At 43.3% G+C, this 21,157-nt stretch overlaps 1 protein-coding gene across 4 annotated transcripts in view; it reads left to right on the top strand.

Moving 5' to 3' along the window:
• PML (promyelocytic leukemia) overlaps positions 1–19,339 on the top strand; it is a 50,776-nt gene extending 31,437 nt beyond the window's left edge. For 3 of the 4 annotated variants that reach the window (XM_027858269.1, XM_027858271.1, XM_027858268.1), the window contains 4 exons: positions 8,999–9,048; positions 10,886–11,033; positions 14,082–14,084; positions 15,255–19,339. In XM_027858269.1, coding sequence (XP_027714070.1) covers positions 8,999–9,048; positions 10,886–11,033; positions 14,082–14,084; positions 15,255–16,033 — 980 coding nt within the window. In that variant the 3' untranslated portion in view covers positions 16,034–19,339. The remainder of the gene's footprint in view (positions 1–8,998; positions 9,049–10,885; positions 11,034–14,081; positions 14,085–15,254) is intronic. The other variant, XM_027858270.1, reaches the window with a different exon arrangement.
• Positions 19,340–21,157: the final 1,818 nt, after the last annotated feature.

Below are 21,157 nucleotides of genomic sequence, written 5' to 3'. Positions count from 1 at the left end.
CCTCAGAAATCAGAGGATTTTTCATGAATAATTGCCTTGCGTGTCACGAGAGGAAATACTAGTGAGCACAAAGCCGTAGCTGTGTGCATTTTTGAAAGGGATAAGAACAAGAAAGAAAAGAAACTGAGTACCTGGGACCCTAAGACTTGCGCTAACACCTGCGCTTGAGTCCATAGCAGACAAAAGCAAACCCTTAGATCATTTTTACCGTGGGGAAAAAGGGTCACTGTGATAGAAATTGTAGAAAGAAACAGATGAGAAGCAGAAAAACCTCAGGACCAGCCCGAGACAGGATGGATTTTCTTCATCCAATTCTGTGCCAAGGAAAGAAAAATTTAGTACCTTTCAGTATGTACTTAGAGACGCTATTGACTATTCACTTTATTCTCTCTCTCTGTCTCTCTTTCTCTCTCTGTGTATTTCTAACAACTACTATTATTTATGCTGCTACTGAACAGGTTTCATCTGAATTGATCTGAGCTAATTTTTCTAAGGCTTTTAAGATCAGCCGTGCCTGTTGCTTGAGATAAAAGGTGATCCTCTTCCAGCTAAACCACAATATCTTTAAAATTATAATTTGGACATTTTAAAAATCATTGTTGTTTAATTGGCAGAATTAATGATCTTTGTGTAAAATTATTACCATTTATCACTTCTGAAATTATAATTTGGATATTGTCAAAAGTGATATTGTTTTACCTATTAATGTTCATTATAGAAAATTGTCACAGTTATTTTTACTGTTTTCCATATAAAAGTTCCCCAAAGTTGGGGCAGCTAGATGGTGCAGTAGATGGAGCACCAGCTCTGGAATCAGGAGGACCTGAGTTCAAATTTGGCCTCAGACACTTACTAGCTGTGTGACCCTGGGCAAGTCACTTGACCCCAATTGCCTAAAAAAAAAAAAAAAAGAAAGAAAGTGAAAATTCCCCAAAGTTAAATTAGTAAAGAACGGTTAATTTGGACCATCTATGGTTGATAAAGGAACTCTAAAATATTGAAGTTGGCCTCTAATGACAACCTCTCTATTGCTTTCTCTGTAAGATCTCTATGCTATTAATTCCTATGCTATTCCTAGGTACCTGAATCAGATACCATTGTCTCCACCATTCCTGATACAGCTAAATTGCTTTGCTACCATTAAACTATGCTTAGCATTTTTCAGTTTTCAGTCATTGAACCTGTCCAGTACCTGTTCTCATTCACCTGGAAGGGGATTCAACACCACCACGTGAATGAAGATAAAGAAACAACTCCACGCCATACATGGAGCTGCAAGTTACTGTGGACAGTGTACTCCATTCTTTGATGAGATTGTTAAACCATTAACTGCTCTAACTAAAGACTCAGTTCCAGAACCTCCGCCTCTGCTGTCTGAACATCTGGTAACAACTGAAAAGACCTCTCCTCTCTGAGCCTTCCAGATTATAATAAGCCTTTTTCCTCTTTGGCCATGAGCAGGAGAGTGTGGTACCTGAAGTGTTCCTCCCGTATCTCAGACCATCCCTTTGGCCCACCATCTATGACACGTGACACCTGTCAACTGGCTGCTGTCCACAGGGAAGTACCTCTGTTCCCTCAAGCCATAGCAGCTGCTGTTCTCTCTTAAGAAGATGAGCTTTGTGGTTTGATTCTTGGCTCCCCACACACCATACGATAGTAAACCCTCATGAGATAGTAAACTTCGACTTGTTAGACATTAGAAGATGTTGCTATCAAGAAACAAAAAGAACTGTGAGAAAGAAGTTGAGTCCCCTGAAAAGTGCAGTGCGAAACAGGTATCTGGGATATGGATGGAACAGGTATGGATTCCTGGAACTGGTAAGCCACTAAAAGATTTTACCATTAAGTTTGCCTTTCAACTCACGAAATGGTGCATTTGGGGAATGGTGGACACAATCAACCAAACGTGGAGATAGCCCCAGGTATCTCCTCAGTAGCCAATTGTATATCATGCTTCCTATCACCCATGTCATTCTTTTAGGAAGATTGCTTTTGGAGGGTATCCCTTGGCCCACACCCCATTTGGACATCTCCAAATTGACTATGTTAACACGCCCAAATCAGGTATTTACAAACACTGTCTTGTTATTGTAGACCAACTCACTAGATGGGTTGAGGCCTTTCCCTCATCTAGGGCTACGTCAACTTTTGTTGCCAAAGTTATCCTCAATGAAATTGTCCCCAGATTTGTCCCCCACCCCTGCCTTCATTGATTTAAACAGAGGGACTCATTTCGCAGACTCAATCTTAACTCCAGCTTAAAATTTTTAACTACTAAATTTATTGATTAGAATGATATCACAAAATTTGTGAACTTAAAAACCTGAAATTTAAATAAAATATGACTTTGAAATGACATATATACCACCTTTAAAAAATTCGCATTTTGAGATTTGAAACCATTCTGAAATAATTTAACAATCTGAATGAAATTTGAATTTGGAATTACTTGATATGCAAAAGTACCACTCTTTGATAAATTTAAATGAAATGAAATTTGAAATTATATGTGCTGTATGAATTTGAAAATTTGATAAATTTGACATTTCCTTTTGAAATTGAAATTAATTTAATTATAGTAAAGTTTGAAAGCATTGTCTTGAAATTTGAAAAAAATTGAAAGCACATTTTGAAATGCCTTTTGAAATGCTTTTCCCTTTAGGAAGCTACCTAGAGGATAATATAACCCAATGAATATTTGTTACTTTTTCTTTAACAATCTCACTGTCTTCTGAGTAGCCAGATTTATAAGCTACGAACCTTACTATAGCCAAATGACATCAATTTAGTCACTTTAATAACTCAATAGGGAAGTGACCTCACTAACAGCATTTCACAATATCTCAGAGAGATTTCACATAGCAGTATATTTTTAAAAGCATATTTTAAAATCATCCATGTTACTGTCTTCGATATGTTATTTAACCCAAATCCAAATACAGTTACAATGTAGCTTCAAAATTCTCAATCCAATCAATTTTTGATTCACTAGTGGCAATAACTAAACTTCATTTTTCTTATACTAGGAAAGGTTAAGTAATTTTGCAGTCACACAATCAAGATATGTTAGAGTTGTTCTTTATTTTATCGGTACATTTTTGCTTTGTTTTCATTTTTTTCTTTTCATAACTTTAAATTTTCTACTTTTGCACTTATTTGAGATTGTTGTATTTATTTTCAGCCGCATGCTCACTTCATTTGTCTTCTTTCCCTCTACATTTTATATATGTTCAGAGAAATAAATTTTCTTTTGCTGGTTTAGTTTCATACTACAAATGTTCATGTATTGTTTTGTTATTATAATTTTATTTAATACTTAGACCATTCATTACTATATTTGATGTTGGTATTCCTCTTAAATTTGTCTGAAAGGAACAAATTGAAGTCACTTCCAATTATTGTTAAAGCATCTAGATGTTTTGTTTTTCAGTTAGCCTTTCTTTAATGACTATGATAATGTGCCATTTGGAACATCTGCATTTAATCTTGATATTATTCCGTTACCTATTACACCTTTGAGCATAACATTGTTTCCCTATGTTTCTCAATTAACCAATTAAATTTTGCTATTGTCTCACCTGAGATTATTGTTAGTCCTTTCATTGAATCACCCAAGGAGTCAAATCAATTCCTTCTATTTTTCTGATGACCCTGACTACATGTATCCCAGTGAGGACCCTTTCCTGACTACCCAGGTCCTCCCCCGTCTTCCTTCTAATCCTCATGTTCCTGCCATTTTGTCCCTCAACTCATCCAGAGCCATATGAGCCTCAAGTCAACCACCTATTGTTCCAAAAGAAAACTTTCTATATTCTTGTTCCTTGGCAGGGGACTGTCCCCTCCAGTTTTGCATCCCCTGTAGAGGTCTGCCCTCTATAGAACGATATGCTATGCTTAGCCTATAATTGATTCAATTCTCAATGAATTGAGAAAATGATGGAAGGGGAGAATTGAAAGGAAAAAGATCAATATTCAAGGTATTAAGTGCCTTGCTCTGTACTGCCTTGCTAATCTTTTATCAGCTATAATCATTAGGATAAGAAATAACTGTGTGATTTGTAGTAAGAATATAGTCCTGGGTAAAAAAAACCTGTGTAACCAAACTATGTAGTCTCGAGGAAATTCCTGTGTAAGTTAACCTTAGAAGTGTAACTAAATCTTTGTAAAGTGTGTTGTTTGCCCTGAGCTTCTGATGAAAAAGCACCCTGGTTTTCTCAAGAGGCTGCTTGAGTAAAAGAAAACTGATTTGCACAATAGCAAGCTTTTTTTTTCACCGTCCACGAATCAAGAAAACTATAAGTAACTGTGAATTTTGTGTCTCGGGGTCTCAGACCATGCTGGGCAGACTGTAGACCCCACCTTTGTTTCTCTTAATAAAGGTTGTTGGGTTGTTTTTTTTCCAGAAAGGCTTCCCAGCTTCCTTTTAACATAAATTATGTATCATTTCAGAGGAGGAAAGGTTCAAAGCCTCTCGGTTTCCTAAAAGAAGTGAGGTTTTAGCTGAGTCTTGAAGACAGGGAAGGAGTTTGACAGGTAGGGATAGGAGTACAATTTGAGGGCAGTGGAAGGTGAGCTGGGTTTGGATGAGGGGGCCTTGGATAGATGGATGGAGGGGAAGTGAGAGGGCTTGGTCAGGCAGCGGGCATAGCAATAGTAAAGGAAAGAGAGTCTGGCAGTCATTGGGAGCAGCTCTTGGATTCCTGAGTAAGGGTTCTTCTTGTTGTTGCTGTTAATGATGATGATGGTGATGTTCAGTCATTTTTCAGTCTCGTCCGACTCTTCATGACCCCATTTGAGGTTTTTTTGGCAAAGACACTGGGGTGGTTTGCTATTTCCTTCCCCAACTCATTTGACAGATGAGGAAACTGAGGTAAACAGGTTAAGTGACATGCCCAGGATCATACAGCTAGTAAGTATCTGAGGCCTGATTTGAACTTAGGAAGATGAGTCTTCCTGACTCCAGGACCAGCACTCTATGCACTGTGGCGCCCCCTAGCTGCCCTTGGGAAGGAATGAGCTGACTACAAATCTAACTGGCCAAAGATGGCAGTACAGTGGAAAGAGCCCTGGATTTGGAGTCTCAGTACCCAAGTTCAAACTATGACTCTGCTACTTACTAACTGTGTGACCTGAGATAAATTATTTAACCTCTCTGATCCCCAGTTTCCTCATTGGTAAAGTGAAGGGATGAGACTCAAAGACCTTTTACTTGGGTCTCTCCTAGTTCTAAATCTATAATCCTTTGAATGTCCTTATGGCCACTGGCCGTCTGTTTGGATTTGTGCAGATCGGTTAACCCCTTTGGGCCTTCATTTTGTCATCTGTGAAATGGGAGAGTTGGGCTTGATTTACCTCCCAGGTTGGTTCTAATCCTAAATTATGATCTGAAGAATCCCTTAGCACTCTGTGGAGCTATTGTACGTTGAGTATGGCTGGACTCAGTGAAAATGTGGATGAAATCCCAACTCCTAGTCTTATCCTAACTAAAGGGAGATGGATTGGCCTGAGCTGTCTTCAGAGTTACAGTGATCGATTCTTTAGCAGAAGGAAAGGCAGTCCCTGGCCTCAAGGAGCTTACATTCTAATGGAGGGAGGAATACATAAAAGGAAGCCAAAAAGTAGGGGTGGGGAAAGAAGATGAAGGTGGCTGACTTAGGGGCATGTTAGACGAAAGCCAGAGAGTCAAGAGTTCAGCGTGGGGAGGAATAAAGTCTGACCTGGGCACCTCCACTTAAAAGAGATTGGCTGGGAGGAACCTGCCAATCAGAGGGAAAGGCCACAGGGCGGGGGCAAGGGAAGGGGGAGAAAGGGGGCCTTCCAGTGTGAGAAGTCTTCCATCATCTAAATTTCTTATCCTTTATCTCCTTCCTCGTTTTCCGGTCTTCTTACGATTTATACCCTTCTATACCCTTATAATTCAGGCACATTGCTGTGCTTGCTGAGAAGGGGACAGAGATATATCATGACAGGTTGAGGAGTTTGTAGAGTCAAGTGATTTTTTTTTCAAGTGGGGGAAAACCTGGTACGTTTGTGAACAGAAGTGATGAGAGGGGAAGGCCTTGATTATAAGGACAGTCTACCAGAGAGGGGAAGGGATTAGATCCATGAGACATGTGGTAGTTGTCCTTGGCAATGAGACTGAAGTATAGGCTAGAGGGTACTTTCAAGGGCTTTTGAGATATAGGAAAGGGGTCAAGAAGGACTCACCAACTGGCCTTTATTTTCTCTGTAAAGTATGAGGCTGTGAGGGTAGGGAAGAAGGGAGCGTGGGAGAATAGAGGAGAGAAGAGAAAGTCTGGAATAACAGCTATGATGAGATAACTCCTCAAGCAGAGAGGAGTAAAGGGATTGCCTTGCTGTAGTGAGAGCCCAGTTGAGATCAGGTGACATAAATTTGTGGTGGACCTGGTCTGTGCCATGCTGTGACTTCCTCCAGCTCTGTGTCAGTACCGCATGAGTAGGAGCAAAGGAGGTAAATGGTAGGAGTAATTTAGGGCTGGAATTTGACAAGGCATGCATACTTATAGGATGAGAGGGTAAGGAATCCAAGAGGAGAGAATGGTATAATGACAGACTGGTCAACTGTATTGCCAGAATTCCAAAGGGAATAAAGTGAAGCCAGAGTAGAGGTGGTAGTGTGGAAGGGTAGTAGAAAAACTGGAGGTGATGGTGAGAACAAAGAATAAGTTTTAGAGGAGAGATGAAATAATAAGAAGTTATGGTCAAATAAAGGAATTTCAGAATTCTTGGTCATGGGAATGGAGTACTTGTCGATGATAAAGAAAGATCAGAGTTGTGACAGTCCCAGCGTATGGCTCAGATGGAGTGGAAGAGTAGGTCATGGGAGCACAGGAGGTTAGGGAAACAAGAGGCTTGGAGTTTTGGAAGAACATCAACACATATCTTGAAATTTCCTTGTAGGAGGGAACGTTGTAGAGTTGGGGTGGAGAATTGCTTGACAACAGAGAGAGAATCTGGATTGGGGGATATATTTGGGCAGGGTAAACCTCAAAGAAAGAGAAATAACTGAGTCATAGCAGTGGAGGAAAAGTCTGCAAATGGCAATGAGTAGCAAGATGCATTTCAACTCTTCCTTCAGGACTAGTGTCTTAGAGCATATGAAAGAAGATGCAACCGGAACTGAAAAGGATGGGCAGGTGGGTGGTGGTGTCTTCTGAGACAAGCCAGGTTTCTACAAGTGTTAGGAGATGGAAGGGGGAGGAGACAAAGAGGACCCCAAATAAAAGGGAATGTGTTGATGGTGTAACAGGAATTCCATAGGGTACCATGGAAGGGGCAAACAAAGATGGTGTGGAACATGGGAGGGATAGGGTGGAAATGACTAGAGAAAGGGAGTTTGGGGCTAGGGGATAAGGAAGTGGTTATACATAAGAACTAAGGATTCCATTTCACTGGGATTGGGTGAGTAAAAGGTGGTGGGAGTTTTCTATCCATAGGGGATGAAACTAGACAGAGTGATGATGAACCACAGCTCTGCTGATGATAGCAGAAGATTGCAACACTCAGTGTCCTGGCTCTGCCTCAGCCCATCTTGATGGCTGTCACCTCACTGGGTCACAATCATTGCCATAACGAAGGTAGCTACTGATCTATTACTTCATCCCTACATCCCAGAGAATTTCCCAAAGCCCACAGGTTACATAATGTGTCCAGAACCATGCAGAAAAAAAATGTGAGACCAAGAAAGACCTCCATGAAATAATGCCAAGCAGAAAGAAAAAGAATGGAAATACATTTACCAAACCATATACGGCAAAAATGGAAATGGACAGTCAAAACAAGGACTGCTGATGAAGATTAGAGAGACTGAAAAAATAATAATGACATATTGTGTACTGGCATGTGTTTAAATGAAGATAGTTGTAAATTAAGCTTAATTGGTAGAATTGATTTTTAACGTTACTTATAATAATAAAATTTTTTAAATTTCAAAATAAAATTACTCGACTTGCCATCAAGAGGGATCTGGGTTTAATCTCAGTTCCAAATACTTAGTAGTTGTATGATCTCAGACATGTCATGCTTTGAGCCACAGCTTCTCATCTGTAAATGGGGATGCAGGATCCCATAAATCAAAAAGGGAAGCCGAAATGAATAAGGAATCCCAATGGAGATTAGAAAGAGTGGTTGGAAAAAGAGTTATGACAAATTATGTACTAAAATGTATTTAATTGGAAATAGTTGTAAAGTAAGTATAATTGATAGGGTTGATGTTTAATATTGTTTATAATAAAACATTAAAACTTAAAAAAAAAAGATTGCTAGACATCCTCAGGAGAGATCTGGGTTTAGTCTCAGTTTCAGCACTTAATATTAGAATGACCTTGGACATGTCAACTTCTCTGAGCCTGTTTCTTCATCTGTAAAATAGGCATAGTAATATATTTGCCATGTACCCCGTTGGGCTGTTGTGAGTGCTTTGTAAACTTCATAAACTTTGTAAACTTGCTGTGGAAATCTGATCCCTTTTATAATGTTTTACTATTTTTTTAAACATCACTGTTATTTATATGTGATTCACACCCCCATAAAACCCTCCCTCATAGCAAATAAATACAGTCAAACAAAACAAATCAACACATTGACTGTGCCTGAAGATGTATGTCCCATTCTGAACCAGTGGTCTACCGCCTCTTTGCTGAGAGGCAAGAGGCGTGTAATGCTTGAACCATCCAAGCGTCTGAAGTCACAGTCGGTCACTGAAGGATCACAGTCCTAAAAGTCTTTCAGCATTGTTTTCCTTTACGTTGTTGTGACCATTGTGTAAACTGCTCTGGTCCTGCTTACTCTGCCCTACCTTAGTTGCCATAATTCTCTGCATTTCTCAGAGTTGTCATTATAGCACAGTAGTACTCTACTATATTGGTCTGTGCCCTTTCTTCAGCCATCCTCCACTCATTGGGCACCTCGATGTCCACACCATATTCTCCCGGAATACCCCCAGGGCTTACTGATTCCCCTTTCCATTTTGCAGGTAACCCAGTCGTGATAATCAGCAGCTCTGAAGAGTCTGACGAGAGCGAGGTGAGCACACTGGCCAAGTAGGCCCTTTCTGTCTTCCTTTCTCCGCTTGTTCTGGGAGCCCCCATGTTCATTTTGGAGGGTAGCCAGGAATCATTCCCCTTAGCCCTCTATTAGTCTCCGCTAACACATCTGGACCCCCACACCCATACTCACAAGGTCAGGATCTCCCTGAGTCAGGAAGATTCCATGAACATCCATGCTTAACCCTAGTACCGGAGCCCTAGGTTCAGATCTTGTAGGCTATTCCTTGTTTCCACATCCTTTCCTCCACTTTTGATTTTCTTAAAGAGCCAGCTTTTTTTGCAGAAGAGTTTCTGCCATCATGGCTGGGAACTCTCTGGGACATGGGAGGGATGAGGAGCGAGTGGCTACTTTGGGGGATGAGTTTTTTGTGAGTTGGAAGCTGCCTGTGATATGGCAGGGGTTTGTGAATAGGGTCCTGGGTCTTGTGTTTATTTAAAAGAGCCGATTCCCATGGACACTAAGAATGGAAAACTAAGGGGTTGCTCCTCTGTTGAGAAGTGGCAGAACAAATTATGATATATGCATGTGATGGGACGATCTTGTGCTGTGAAAAATGATGAAAGGGACGGCTTCAGAGAAATCTGTGAAGACCTCTGTGAGCTGATGCAGAATGAAGTGAGCAGAACCAGGAAAACAATTTATACAAAACAACATTGCGAAGACAAACAACTTTGAAAGACTTAAGAACTCTGGTCAGTGCAGTGCAGTGCACGATTCCAGAGGATCCTTGATGAAGCATTCTGCCCATCTCCTGACAGAGAGGTGACGGACTCAGGGTGCAGATCGAGACATTTTTTGGTCATGGTCAAAGTGGGATTTTTTTTTTGCTTGACTGCATATGTTAGGAGGGTTTTATTTTCATTTTTATTTTTTCCAGTGGTAGGGATGGAGAGAGGAGAGGTGGGAAGGAGAGAAAATAGGTTTTTACCAATTGAAAAAAATAATAAATCTTTTAAAAAAATAATAAAGGAGCTGCAAGTGACTCTGGTGAGCTAACACTCATGGCCCACCCTGAACAATATCAAGGCTTGGCGGGTAAGGGGCAGTGCCAGGTAGCTTGACAAAAGCTAGACGCGTGATGACCAGGGCCAACAGACGTGGAGTCGACACAGATATTCCAGGTGGGGAGGAAGCTCCAACAATCCGTATTTCTACTTGAGCACCAACCAGGAGGGGTGAGAAACAAGAGGACTTGAAGCTTATAAAATGCATGGTTTGTGAGCACTTGGAAGGAGAAGCAGCGGGCCACCATGGCAAAGAAGATTTTGTGGATGGACTCACCCCTTGGGAATCAGTCTTCAGGTGATCAAGCTCTCTATAAATTGACTAGGCTGGCCCTCCGATGATGGAAAATCCATCTTTCCCAGTGGGGCAGAACCTGCCATAAATTGAAGTCTTTTGATTTACAGCCTAAGAGAATGCAGGAGTGCCTCTTTGTCCCAGTGAGGCGTAAGAGGAGAACCTTAGTCATCTCAAGCCTCTTCTTCGTAAAGCAGCCAAGTAAGCTTCTTACCACTTCGTGCTCCCCCTATCCGTGTACCTTGTTCTGGCTCTATTCAGGATATTGATGGATAGATTCGTTTTGTTGATACTTTCTGTTTTTATATGACACTCAGCATTTCTAGATATATCCCTGCACTCTCCCACAACACACAGCTAGCCTTCCCTGTAACAGTTACGCAAAACTAAGGCACACCAGGTATGCAGCATTCCACACCTGTAGTCCCCCACCCCACCCCACATTTCTCTACAATGAAGAGATGGGGCACACACCCCTTACTGAGCCGGTGTCACAGCGGTTTCTGTGTTTCAGTCCTGCAGTGATTTCGGAGATAGCAGTGACTCAGAAGATCTTGTGGAGTGCACAGGCAGCACAAAAGCACCCCCCAGCCACCCCATCAGAGAACCCAGTCATGAAAACAGAGCTTTGGTGTTCTTTGACTACAAGGTTGACAGCAAAAGTGAGTCTCGCGTCAATACCCCCTTTCCCCTTCTGGCCTCATCTCCAGAGTCCCAGGAGGTGTGGATGGGCCAAACGAGTATCCGTGTGTCACCACTGACTGTGGGGAGGCAACCAAAAACTGGCCCTGTGAGATGGTCATTCAGTCAGCTGATACTTGCACTTCCCTTTGGCCCCGAGGGTTCTGAAGCTAATTTGGGTGTGGAAGTCAGGACTTCCGCCCTAAGGGAAGGAAGTATGTCTAGATTCCAAATCTCACAAGTCAACATTTTCATAGGACCAGGGGATTTAAAGCTGGGAGGGACATCAGGGAATCATTTGATGCAATCAGTCCCCTTCTGGAAACTGAGGCCTGGAGATTTAAGCAATTGGTTCAAGGTCACACAGGTGAGAAGTAGGCCAGGTGGCAGCAAATCTGACCAAGGGTTCCTTAAAGATCTTAGGGCCCAGTCCCGCCATCAGTGTGGGGAGAGCACATCAAGGAGGAAAACAGGGTCTGTTTTCTGAGGTCAGGACCTCAGTTTCCTTATATGAAAAAATGTGGGTGGTCGTTAATACTAAGAGGCAAGGTGAGTTCCCCAAATGCCTGACCTCACATAGACATTGAAGAGAAGGAAGATTAATTCTTCAACTCAAGCCACCTTTTCCTGAAAATAGAACCCAACCAAGGGTGAACCAGTCCCTCCCCATCCCAGATCCTCATTTCTGTGGCCTTAGTCCAGGATTCTGGCTGGCCCATCCAAACAACAGAATGCCTTGGCTTGGCAGGGCAAGATGGAAGTCAAATGGAATCCACTCTCTGTTCCATTAAGGCCAGCTATGGTGGCCAGTCCCTGGAATGCCAGGCCAGGCTGGTCACTGTATCCAAAGGGAGACTGAATTGCTGGCATGGCCTGGAAATGGGCATTTATTCAACCAGCATTTCTTAGGCCAGTTGTAATCAAGGCACTCATGGTGCTATATACAAATTTGGGTCACAGAAACAAAAATAAAACAATCTCTTGCCCTCCAGGAGTTTATATTTTATTGTGGAAGACAACATGCATAGGTAAGTCAATATAAAACAAACACAAAATACTTTAGAAAGACTAATAACAAGTGGGGAAGGGGGCAAGAAGAGCCCAGAATGGCCTCATGTGCGAAGTGCCCCTTCAGTCAAACTTTAAAGGAAACAGTATTCTAAGAGGTGAGGTCTACAGGGCAGCCTGTGCAAAGGTGTGGAGGTAGGAGATTTAATATCTAATATGATGTATAAGGAATACCAAGCAGGTCCTTGATAAATGCTTTTTAAATGAATGGGCAGCTCAGTGATATAAGCAGTGTAAAACAGTGAGAAGAGTGTGTTGGTTCAAGAGTCAGAAGGCCTGGGTTCAAATTCTGCCTCTGATTATTTTTTTAATGTGACTTTCTAAAGGGCCTTCAGGGTCCTTTCCAGCCCTAGTCTTAGGATCTTAGTTAAGACTATCATGGGGGTAGCTTAAGTGGCACAGTGGATAGAGCTCCGCCCTTGGAGTCAGGAGGACCTGAATTCTAATCCAGCCTCAGATACTTGACATTTACTAGCTGTGTGACCCTGGGCAAGTCACTTAACCCCGATTGCCTCACAAAAAAAAAAAAAAAAAAGTTTATCATGATCCTAAAGTGTCCATGGGCTATGATGGGGGTGAGGAAGGATGGGTATGTAAAGACAGATTTCAGTGAGTGTCTGTATACTGCTAAAGAGGAGAAAATTGAACATTCTTTCCAATCCCTAAACTCTGAAGTAAGCCCCCTGATACCCTGCTTGTGGTCTGGAAGGGGAGAAATCTTTATATAGTACCTACGAGGTGCCAGGCACTGTGCTCAGCACTTTTTACAAATATTATCTCATTTGATTAGTGTGTACCAGGCAGTCAAATGAGATAATAGTCATAAAGTGCTTTGCAAACATTAAACTGCTATCAAAATGTTAAATGATATTATTATTATTTTCACTGTTGTTGTTAACATCATTTCCTCAAGCAGGGAAACCAGACTGAGAGCAAAATCAGGTTTGTGATGAGGTTCCAGGATGGTTAGAAGAAAGCCCTGGGGGATACATCTGCAGTGTATCACTGAAGGAAAGGGGAAACAGAGCTGCCCAAGCCTTGACTGGAGGGTGTCAGGGAGGTCGGTCGGTCACTTGGAGGTAGCTGGCGGCACAGTGGATAGAGCGCTTGGCCTGGAGTCAGGGAGACCTGAGTTCAAGGCTTAACTGCCTCAGTCACTTACTAGCTGTGTGACCCTGGGCACATCACTTAACCTCTGTTCTTTTCCATTTCCTCAACTGTAAAATGAGGATAATAATCACAGGCTCGTTGTGAGGAACAAATGACAATGTTTGTACCAAAAAAAAGTGCTTAGCGCTTAAAAATTGCTTATTTCCTTCAGTTCACAAACATGTATTAAGCACTTGCTCTGGGCTGGGTGTGGTGCTGATGCAGCTTGCCTTGGAGCATTCCTCGAATAACCCTCATGAGAGAAAGGATCGGAGGTTGGTGTCTCATACATAGGATAGGGATTGGGGGAGAGATGGGACCTAGGAAGGCACTGGCTGAGGGCACTCCCAGCTGAGGAAAGTTCTTTCACCAGTACAAGTCAGCACCTTTTCTATAACCGATAGTCACAGATGGCTGCCAAGGGCACTGAAAGGTTAAGTGATCACCCAGAATCACACAGCCAGGATGACTGAGTCAGAACTCGAACACAGGTCTTTGTGGTACCAAGACTGGCTCTCTCCACCATACCATGCTGCCTAACATACATTTAACACTTAATGGGTGCTTAATAAATACTAATGTGATCATCTTCCCCACCCCACCCCCATCCATGCCTTCCCCCTTCCTTCTTTCCTTCCTTCCTTCTTTCCTTCCATCTTCCCTCCTTTCCTTCTTCCTTCCTTCTCTTCTTCCTTCCTTCCTCCTTTCCTTCCTTCCTTCCTTTTTTCCTTCCTTCCATCCTCCCTTCCTTCCTTCCTTTTTTCCTTCCTTCCTTCCTTCCTCCCCTCCTTCCTTCCTTCCTTCCTTTCCAGTAGGTAAGGAGAGTTGGTAGAGAGAAGAAAACTGAATGCTTAATGATTGAAAAGATAAAATAATTTTTAAAAAATTTGGAAAGGAAAAAAATACTGGTTGGCTGATTGACTAATTGAGAGAGGTGATGACCCAGGAGTCTCACTTGGCTTTAGGTGCATGAGTTCCAAGAGAGATGTACTGAAGACCAGAAATAGGAATAGGAGCTCAAGCAACTATTTCAATGTCTCTGACACTGTTCACACTGACCTTTCTTACCCCTTCTTCCCTTATCTCTCCATGTCCTATGCATTCTGATCCTCTCTCTCTCTCTCTCTCTCTTTCTCTTTCTCTCTCTCTCTTCCTCTCTAGCACTCTCTCTTTCTTTCTCTCTCTAACTTTCTCTTTCCTTCTGTCTCCTTTCTCTTCCTCTGTCTTTCTCTCTACTTCTCTCCTTCCCTCTCTTTCCTGTCTTTTTCCTCTCTTTTCTTCTCTCCCCTTCTCTCCCTTCTCTTCCTTCTCTCTCTTTTCTCTTCCCTTCTGCCTCCTCTCTCTTTCTCTGTCTCTCTATCTCTTATCTTTCTCTTTTTTCTCTCTTTTTTATCTTTCTGTTTCTCTATCTTCTCTCCCTGTTTCTCTCTGTCTCTCTATTTCTATCTCTGTATCTCTCCTCTCCCTCTCCTCTTTCTGTCTCTCTCCCCTCTGCTTTCTCCCTCTGTCCCTATCTCTGTCTTGGTCTCTTTTTGTCTTTGTCTCTATCTCTATCTCTGTGTTCCTGTGTCTCTCTCCTTTCTGTCTCTCTGTCCTCTCCCTCCCTCCCTCTCTCTCTCTCTCTCTCTCTCTCTCTCTCTCTCTCTCTCTCTCTCTCTCTCTCTCTCTCTCTCTCTATCTATCTATCTATCTATCTATCTCTTCCTTTCTCCTTCCCTGTCTCTTTCTGTCTTTGTCTCTCTCTGTCTCTGTGTTCCTCTCCCTCTTCTCCCTCTCCTTCTCTTCTTCCTCTTCCTTTCCCTCTCCCTCTCCCTCTCCCCCCTCCTCTCCTTTCTCCCTCTTTGCCTGTCTCTTTCGATCTTTGTCTCTATCTCTATCTCTGTGTCCTTCTGTCTCTATCTTTTCTGTCTCTCTTCTCTCTGTCTCTGTCCCCCACCCCTCTGTCTCTCTCCCCCTCTCTCATTCTTTCTCTCTCTCATCCCCAGCCAAGAAGATCACCCAGCTGGCCGCTGTAAATGGCGAGAACAATTTCCGTATCATCATCCAGCAAGATGAGGCCCATTTCAGCCTCTTTTCCAGGGGGGTTGCCATTGAGGATGGCCTGCAGAATTTCCTCTGCTACCTCCGTTCTTCCTCCCACCCCATCCTGGCCGGCTACAAGCTCTGGTCGCCTAACGTTACCGTCTTCTTTAAGGCCCTAGAGACTTCCTCTAAAAAGGGGGAGTTCCACGAGATCATCTCGGGGTTCGTGGACGTCCTGCCTATGGTCCGTGACAGAGTGCCCGGGGCCAGCAGCTATAAGCTGAAGAATCTGGTCAAGACCTACCTGTCAAAAAACGTGAATGACAACAGTGCCCTGGCCTCGGTCAGGGCCATGCGGGACCTCTGCAAGATCCTGCATATCTACCCAGGCCAGAATATCAATCGCAGAGTGCTCCCCTTCTCTAACCTGGACTGCTTTGCTTCCCTACAGCCCCTGGTCTACGTCAGTGTCCTGACCCGCACCCAGGCCAAGGTCCTTGCCCTCCGGAATGTTAGCCTCACAGAGCTGCAGGCGGCCTTCCATGATGATCCTGAGTGGGGACTCAGGAAATACAGTCGCTACTTGGCCTCTCGGAGCTCTCGGTCACTCCCTTCCTTGCTGGGGCTTAGGAACTACCTCGAGAGCCTGCTGTCAAACCCCAAGCCAGAGGGAAAGCAGGCTGCGGGTCCCAACCAAGCTCCCCTGGGAAAAGCCTCTCCCCAGACCAAGAATGGGGAGTGAGCTCTGCTGCAGGCCTGGGGGATGGGAGGGAGATGCCACGTGCTTCTCCAGACTCCACTGGCCATGTTTCTGTCTCACTCTGCTATTCGATGTTCTAGTCCCCAAATCCCTATTTAAACGGGCTTTCCGTATCCCTCCATCTGCTTGGTCTAAAGGCCTCTGTGCAATTTCATGTGGATGTTATCCCCTTTCCCAACCCCCAATCAAGGAGGGTTCTTTAGCAGACAGGGCAGAGACACCTGGAAGGTGTCTCTTTATAAGACCAAGCTGGAAAGGACCTCTGGGAATAGGTGGGAGAGAGAGGGCGAAGAAGGGTGGTTTCACCTTCTAAGCCCCAGCTCACCCCTTCCTCAGGTTCCAACATAACATAAACTAGGAGACCCTCTTGCCATATAGGCCCACCCAGGTCCACCCTCCAGATTATCTGTCAGGAAGGCCAAGAGTTTCAGGACAGGTCAGCGTCTCTCTCTGAAGGTCCTCCCTCGGCACCAGCTCAGATTTCATCCAACAGGCCTCTTCAGTTCCCTAGGGTTCATAGACCGTTGCTCAGCTCCCTCTGGTGGCGCTTCCCCGCCCTCTCAGCCGCAGACGCTGTTCCCTGCTGAGCTCTGGACAGCCGCCTGGGACATTCCATCCCCATGTGCCACCTGCCTGGGTGTAACTCCAAGTGCCTTTCATACTGGAATTGCTGCCTGTGCATGGTCGTGGCTCCCTTCCCCTCCCCTCCCCACCAGCCCCTAGCCCTGCCTTCCCCCAGGCTCAGTTGCTTCTGCTCTTCATTGGTGTAGGTGCTTGGCTCTTTTTTCTCTTCCTATTCCATATTTACATAGGAACCGATGTGATTCAGTGGCAGATGAGGCACTGAGTGATTGATGCCTCTTCACCCATGACTTTCTTGCCCTGTCTTTGTAATATTCTCCCTGCTTCCTCCTCAGAATTCCCAGCTCCCTTTCTCCCAGCTCCTCCCACGCTCCTCTAGCTGTGGGAGGCATTGTGGTATGTTGGCAATAAATACATGGGCCCAAGAATCGAATTCCCCGGGTACTTATGCCTACTGTAGCGCTACCCCCTGACCGACTTGACGCAAATCACCTCCACTTTCTTGCCCAAGTTCCTTCAACTCTCAAATGGGGATTGGACCAGAGTCCTCTGAGGTCCCCTCCCTCCCTGATGGCGTGCAGTTCAATGATTCTGTTTAGCCGAAAAGACCCATGTTTTCTGAAGATACCTGTGATTCTTCAGTGATCATTCCTGTTGAAGGGGATGCCTCGAAATGAATCCTGTGTTTTAGGGCATCTCAGTTGCAGAAATATAGAAGGTCCTGACCATTATCCATCTGTTTGGCGGCAGAATGAGGGTCAGAGGCCATCCAACTACTGACTCACACTTAGTTCCTGGTGTCCTTTGGCCTTGACATCCTGGGTGACATTTTATTATGCAAAATAAAAGAAAGATACACACACACACACACACCAGGAAACAAACCTTGATTGGTATAGTATACATTCCCCCGCCTTGGTCTTCAGTAAGTGGCTTCACATGGGTTAGAGATGTTCCCGTTGTAAGAAATTCAGCAGCTGTGTCTGATCCTGGGCATCTAGAAATGGGAGGTGAGGCCCAAGCTGCTCCCCTCTTAATTCTCAACTGTCACTACACCGATGGACCCCAGTTTTAGAAAATCAGCTGGATATCTGGATTGACATCCAAGAAAAATAGACATGGTGGTAACTCACCTGACAAAAAGATGCTTCCATTTGCAGAAGGATTTGCCATGGCATTCTTAATATGGGGTAATGGACATTGCTGGGCCTGGACCTAGGATTAATTTGCTGTGTCCTGCTGGGCAAATCAGCTCACCTTTCTGGGCCTCAGTTTTTCCATGGCTAAATGGGCATAAAAATAATGTCCTACTCATCTCTGACTTAGTGTGGCAGCTATGAAAATTGTATGAGAGATAAGCTAAGAAACTACCATGTGATGCCAGGGATAGTTTTAATAGTGAGCTCCTTGGCACATTTAAAATAGGTTCCAAATTATTCAGAGAGGCTTCAGCTTCAATCAATCAACAAGCAGCTTTTAAGGAACATAGTTATTTGTGCAAGGCAGAGGGCACCTGCATCACAAATGGAGGCCATCTATCGAATTGGAGGCTTGAGTCATAATTCCATTATATGACTTCCATCAATATTGAAGGAATTCCTGGCATTCTCCGTAGGAAAGGCAGAGGAACCCTCTTTCCCTCTCAGTGACCTAATTCACACTATGGACTTTAGCATTTAGCAATTCCATTGTCACCTTGGGACTTTGTGTTTTCAGATTTGCAAATACCATGTGATAATATTTACACCAACAGAGTGGTTTACTGTTCTCTCTCTGCCTTCCCAGCTTCAAATGAATCCGTCTGTCCTAAAAGCTGAGCTCCCAAATGGTTGACTTTGCTCAGCTCATGATAAGTGAGAGATGTCCCCTCTCTTTAACACCATTTATCTTTGCCTAACCGCAACCACAACTCTGTAATGGGGGAGGGCAAAACCTGGTTTTTAGAACAGAACTTCTCCTTCAGACCAAAATTCTCACTCCAATGTTTGTAAATTGTTGAAAATCTAGAACTCTTTATCTCTTCCCACACCACAAACTAACTCTTCTTCCTGACTTCCCGATTTTTGTTAGTGGGACCACCATTCTCTAGAAAATGACTGCAAACTCAAAGGCTGCTTGGAAGATCCAAGTCATCTACCTAGGCCAAGAACAGACTTTAATGGCATCCGTTCCTGGTTAAGAAGTAGTCAGTGAATTCTTGTTTGGAATGATGGATGATATATGTCTTTTTTTTCCACACTGATGCTTAGCAGAGGCTGGTACCTGTATTGTTCTTGGATCCTACTGTTCATTTTGGTAAGATTTGTTCATTTGTGCATGTACTCATCTGACTGTCCAGATCCAAGAGGAGGAGTCTGTCCCTCCTCATTGGCCTACAGATCATTTCATGTTAATATGGGGTAGGCCTTGGGGAATAGTCAGCCTAAGGTGAGGGTGGGGGGTGGGGGGGCCTTGTGAACTGACTAATTGCCACTGTCAGTGATCTGTACTGGATGATGCTTCTATTATGGATGCTTCTTCCTCTATTGAAACTAATTAGTAGTGGAATTAGATCATTCAACTCCAGCTTTTATCCTGTTCAGTGTGATGTCCTCCTGGTCCAATAAGCCTGCTGTATATCCCAAAGTTGGGAATCTTAGGGCCCCAGGGCTCTAATATCTGTGTATCTTTGTTCTATTATCGCCATTAAATGATCTAACCCTTGTAGTGAGTGTAAGAAGTTCCTTTCCCAGAAATAACCTGGTCAGATGAACTGGTAACAACCATCTTCCATTTAGAAACTGCAAAATCATCTTTGACCCCTCCCTTTCCTATATCTCCCACGTTCAAACAGATGCCATGCCTAGAAGTTCTATGTCCACAATTTGTCTGGTTCTGTGGAGCCACCTTCATTCCACTCCCACCACCCATTTCTAGCCTTCATTATCTCACATCTGGACTGTTGCCTGCAACACAGAGATAGTCTACTCCTCTCCAAGCCAGGGTCATTTTCCTAAAGCAGTATTCTGATAATGATACTCTCTGTATCATTACTCAGAACCTTCATTGGCTGCTACTGTTTATCAAATAAAGTCTACGCTCAGCTTGGCGTTCAAATATTTCCACAATATGGCTCCATCCTACCTTTGCATCCTCTTCTCACGCTTTCATGTCCTGTAAAGAATAAGATGCTTATAAGAAACAAGATTTCAAAGTCTGTGTAAGGTGTGTCTGAATTTCAGCAGCTATGCAGAGGCTGTTAACTGAGTGATTTGGATGGAAGACCATAGAAAGGACCTCTGAAACTTTGAAATTTCTTTTTTTTTATTTTTTATTAATTTATTTTGATTTATCAACAATCACTTCCATATGCTTCTGAGTTTAAAATTTTTCTCCCCCTTCCTCCCCACCACCCTCCCCAAGATGGTGCACAATCTGATATAGGTTATACATATACATTCCTATTAAACATATTTTCACATTAGTGATGTTGTAAGTAAGAATTAGAACTAATAGGAGGAACCACCAGAAAGAGGAAACAAAACTCAACAGAGGAAAAAAATAGCAAATAATGTGCTTAGACCTGCATTCAAACTCCATAGTTCTGTTCTTTGGATGAGGATAGCATTTTCCATCATGAGGCCTTTGGAGATGTCTTAGATCCTTGTATTGCTGGGAAGGTTAGAAACTTTGAAATTTCAAAGAATCTGTGGTGTCTCCATCCCAACCTGGATAAATGGGTCTGTTTAGGAGAGTGACACTTAGATCTCCCACAGGCCCAAGAGCCTCCCCTTTGCTTTTAAGTGAAGAGATAGCCTTACAAACTCAAATCCCAGACTTACCCCAAACAAGAACAATCCTTTCTCCACAAACCCTCCCTTTCCAACTTCCCTCTTGCAGACAAGGGCACCACCATCTTCCCAGCCAACCAGGTTCTCTACCCCTTGGTGTCATCTTCAACATTTCATTCCCACTTGTCCCACATATTCAATAATGTTATCAAGTCATGTAGGTTCTGTCTTCAAAGCTTTCCCCTTCTTTGCATCCATATTGCCACAACCCGAGTACATGCCCTCATTGACTTCAGCCTGGACTACTGCAGTAGCTGGTTGGCCTCCCTACCTCAAGTCTCTTCTCCATTCCAATCCATTCTCCACTAGGCTGCCAAAAGGATTTTCTTAAAGTGTATCTACCCATGGCACCCCTTTGTTTAATAAGCTCTAGCGGCTCCCTAGCACCTCCAGGATCAAATATAAAGTCTGATGTTTGGCGTGGAATTAGCTTATCACCTGACCTCATCCTACCTTTTTTAATCTTATACTTTATTCCTCTCTACAAACTGTGGGCTACATACTGCTACACACACACACACACACACACACACACACTTCATCCCCTGACTCCATGTTTTTTTTTACTCTTATTTTGCATTCAACTTTATTTCTAAGAGCAAAGCTCTATAATGAGATATAGTCAGAGAAAATAGTTAATAAAGAATCACAGCAAGGATAAATAGATAGCAAGGAAACAAATGACTGACCTCAA

This window comes from Vombatus ursinus, unplaced genomic scaffold (assembly GCF_900497805.2).
Source record: "Vombatus ursinus unplaced genomic scaffold, bare-nosed wombat genome assembly UNPS02012811.1, whole genome shotgun sequence".
NCBI classification, from domain to species: Eukaryota; Metazoa; Chordata; class Mammalia; order Diprotodontia; family Vombatidae; genus Vombatus; species Vombatus ursinus.
The sequence above is the reverse complement of the archived record's forward strand: the minus strand, read 5'-3'. Positions and strand labels throughout refer to the sequence as shown.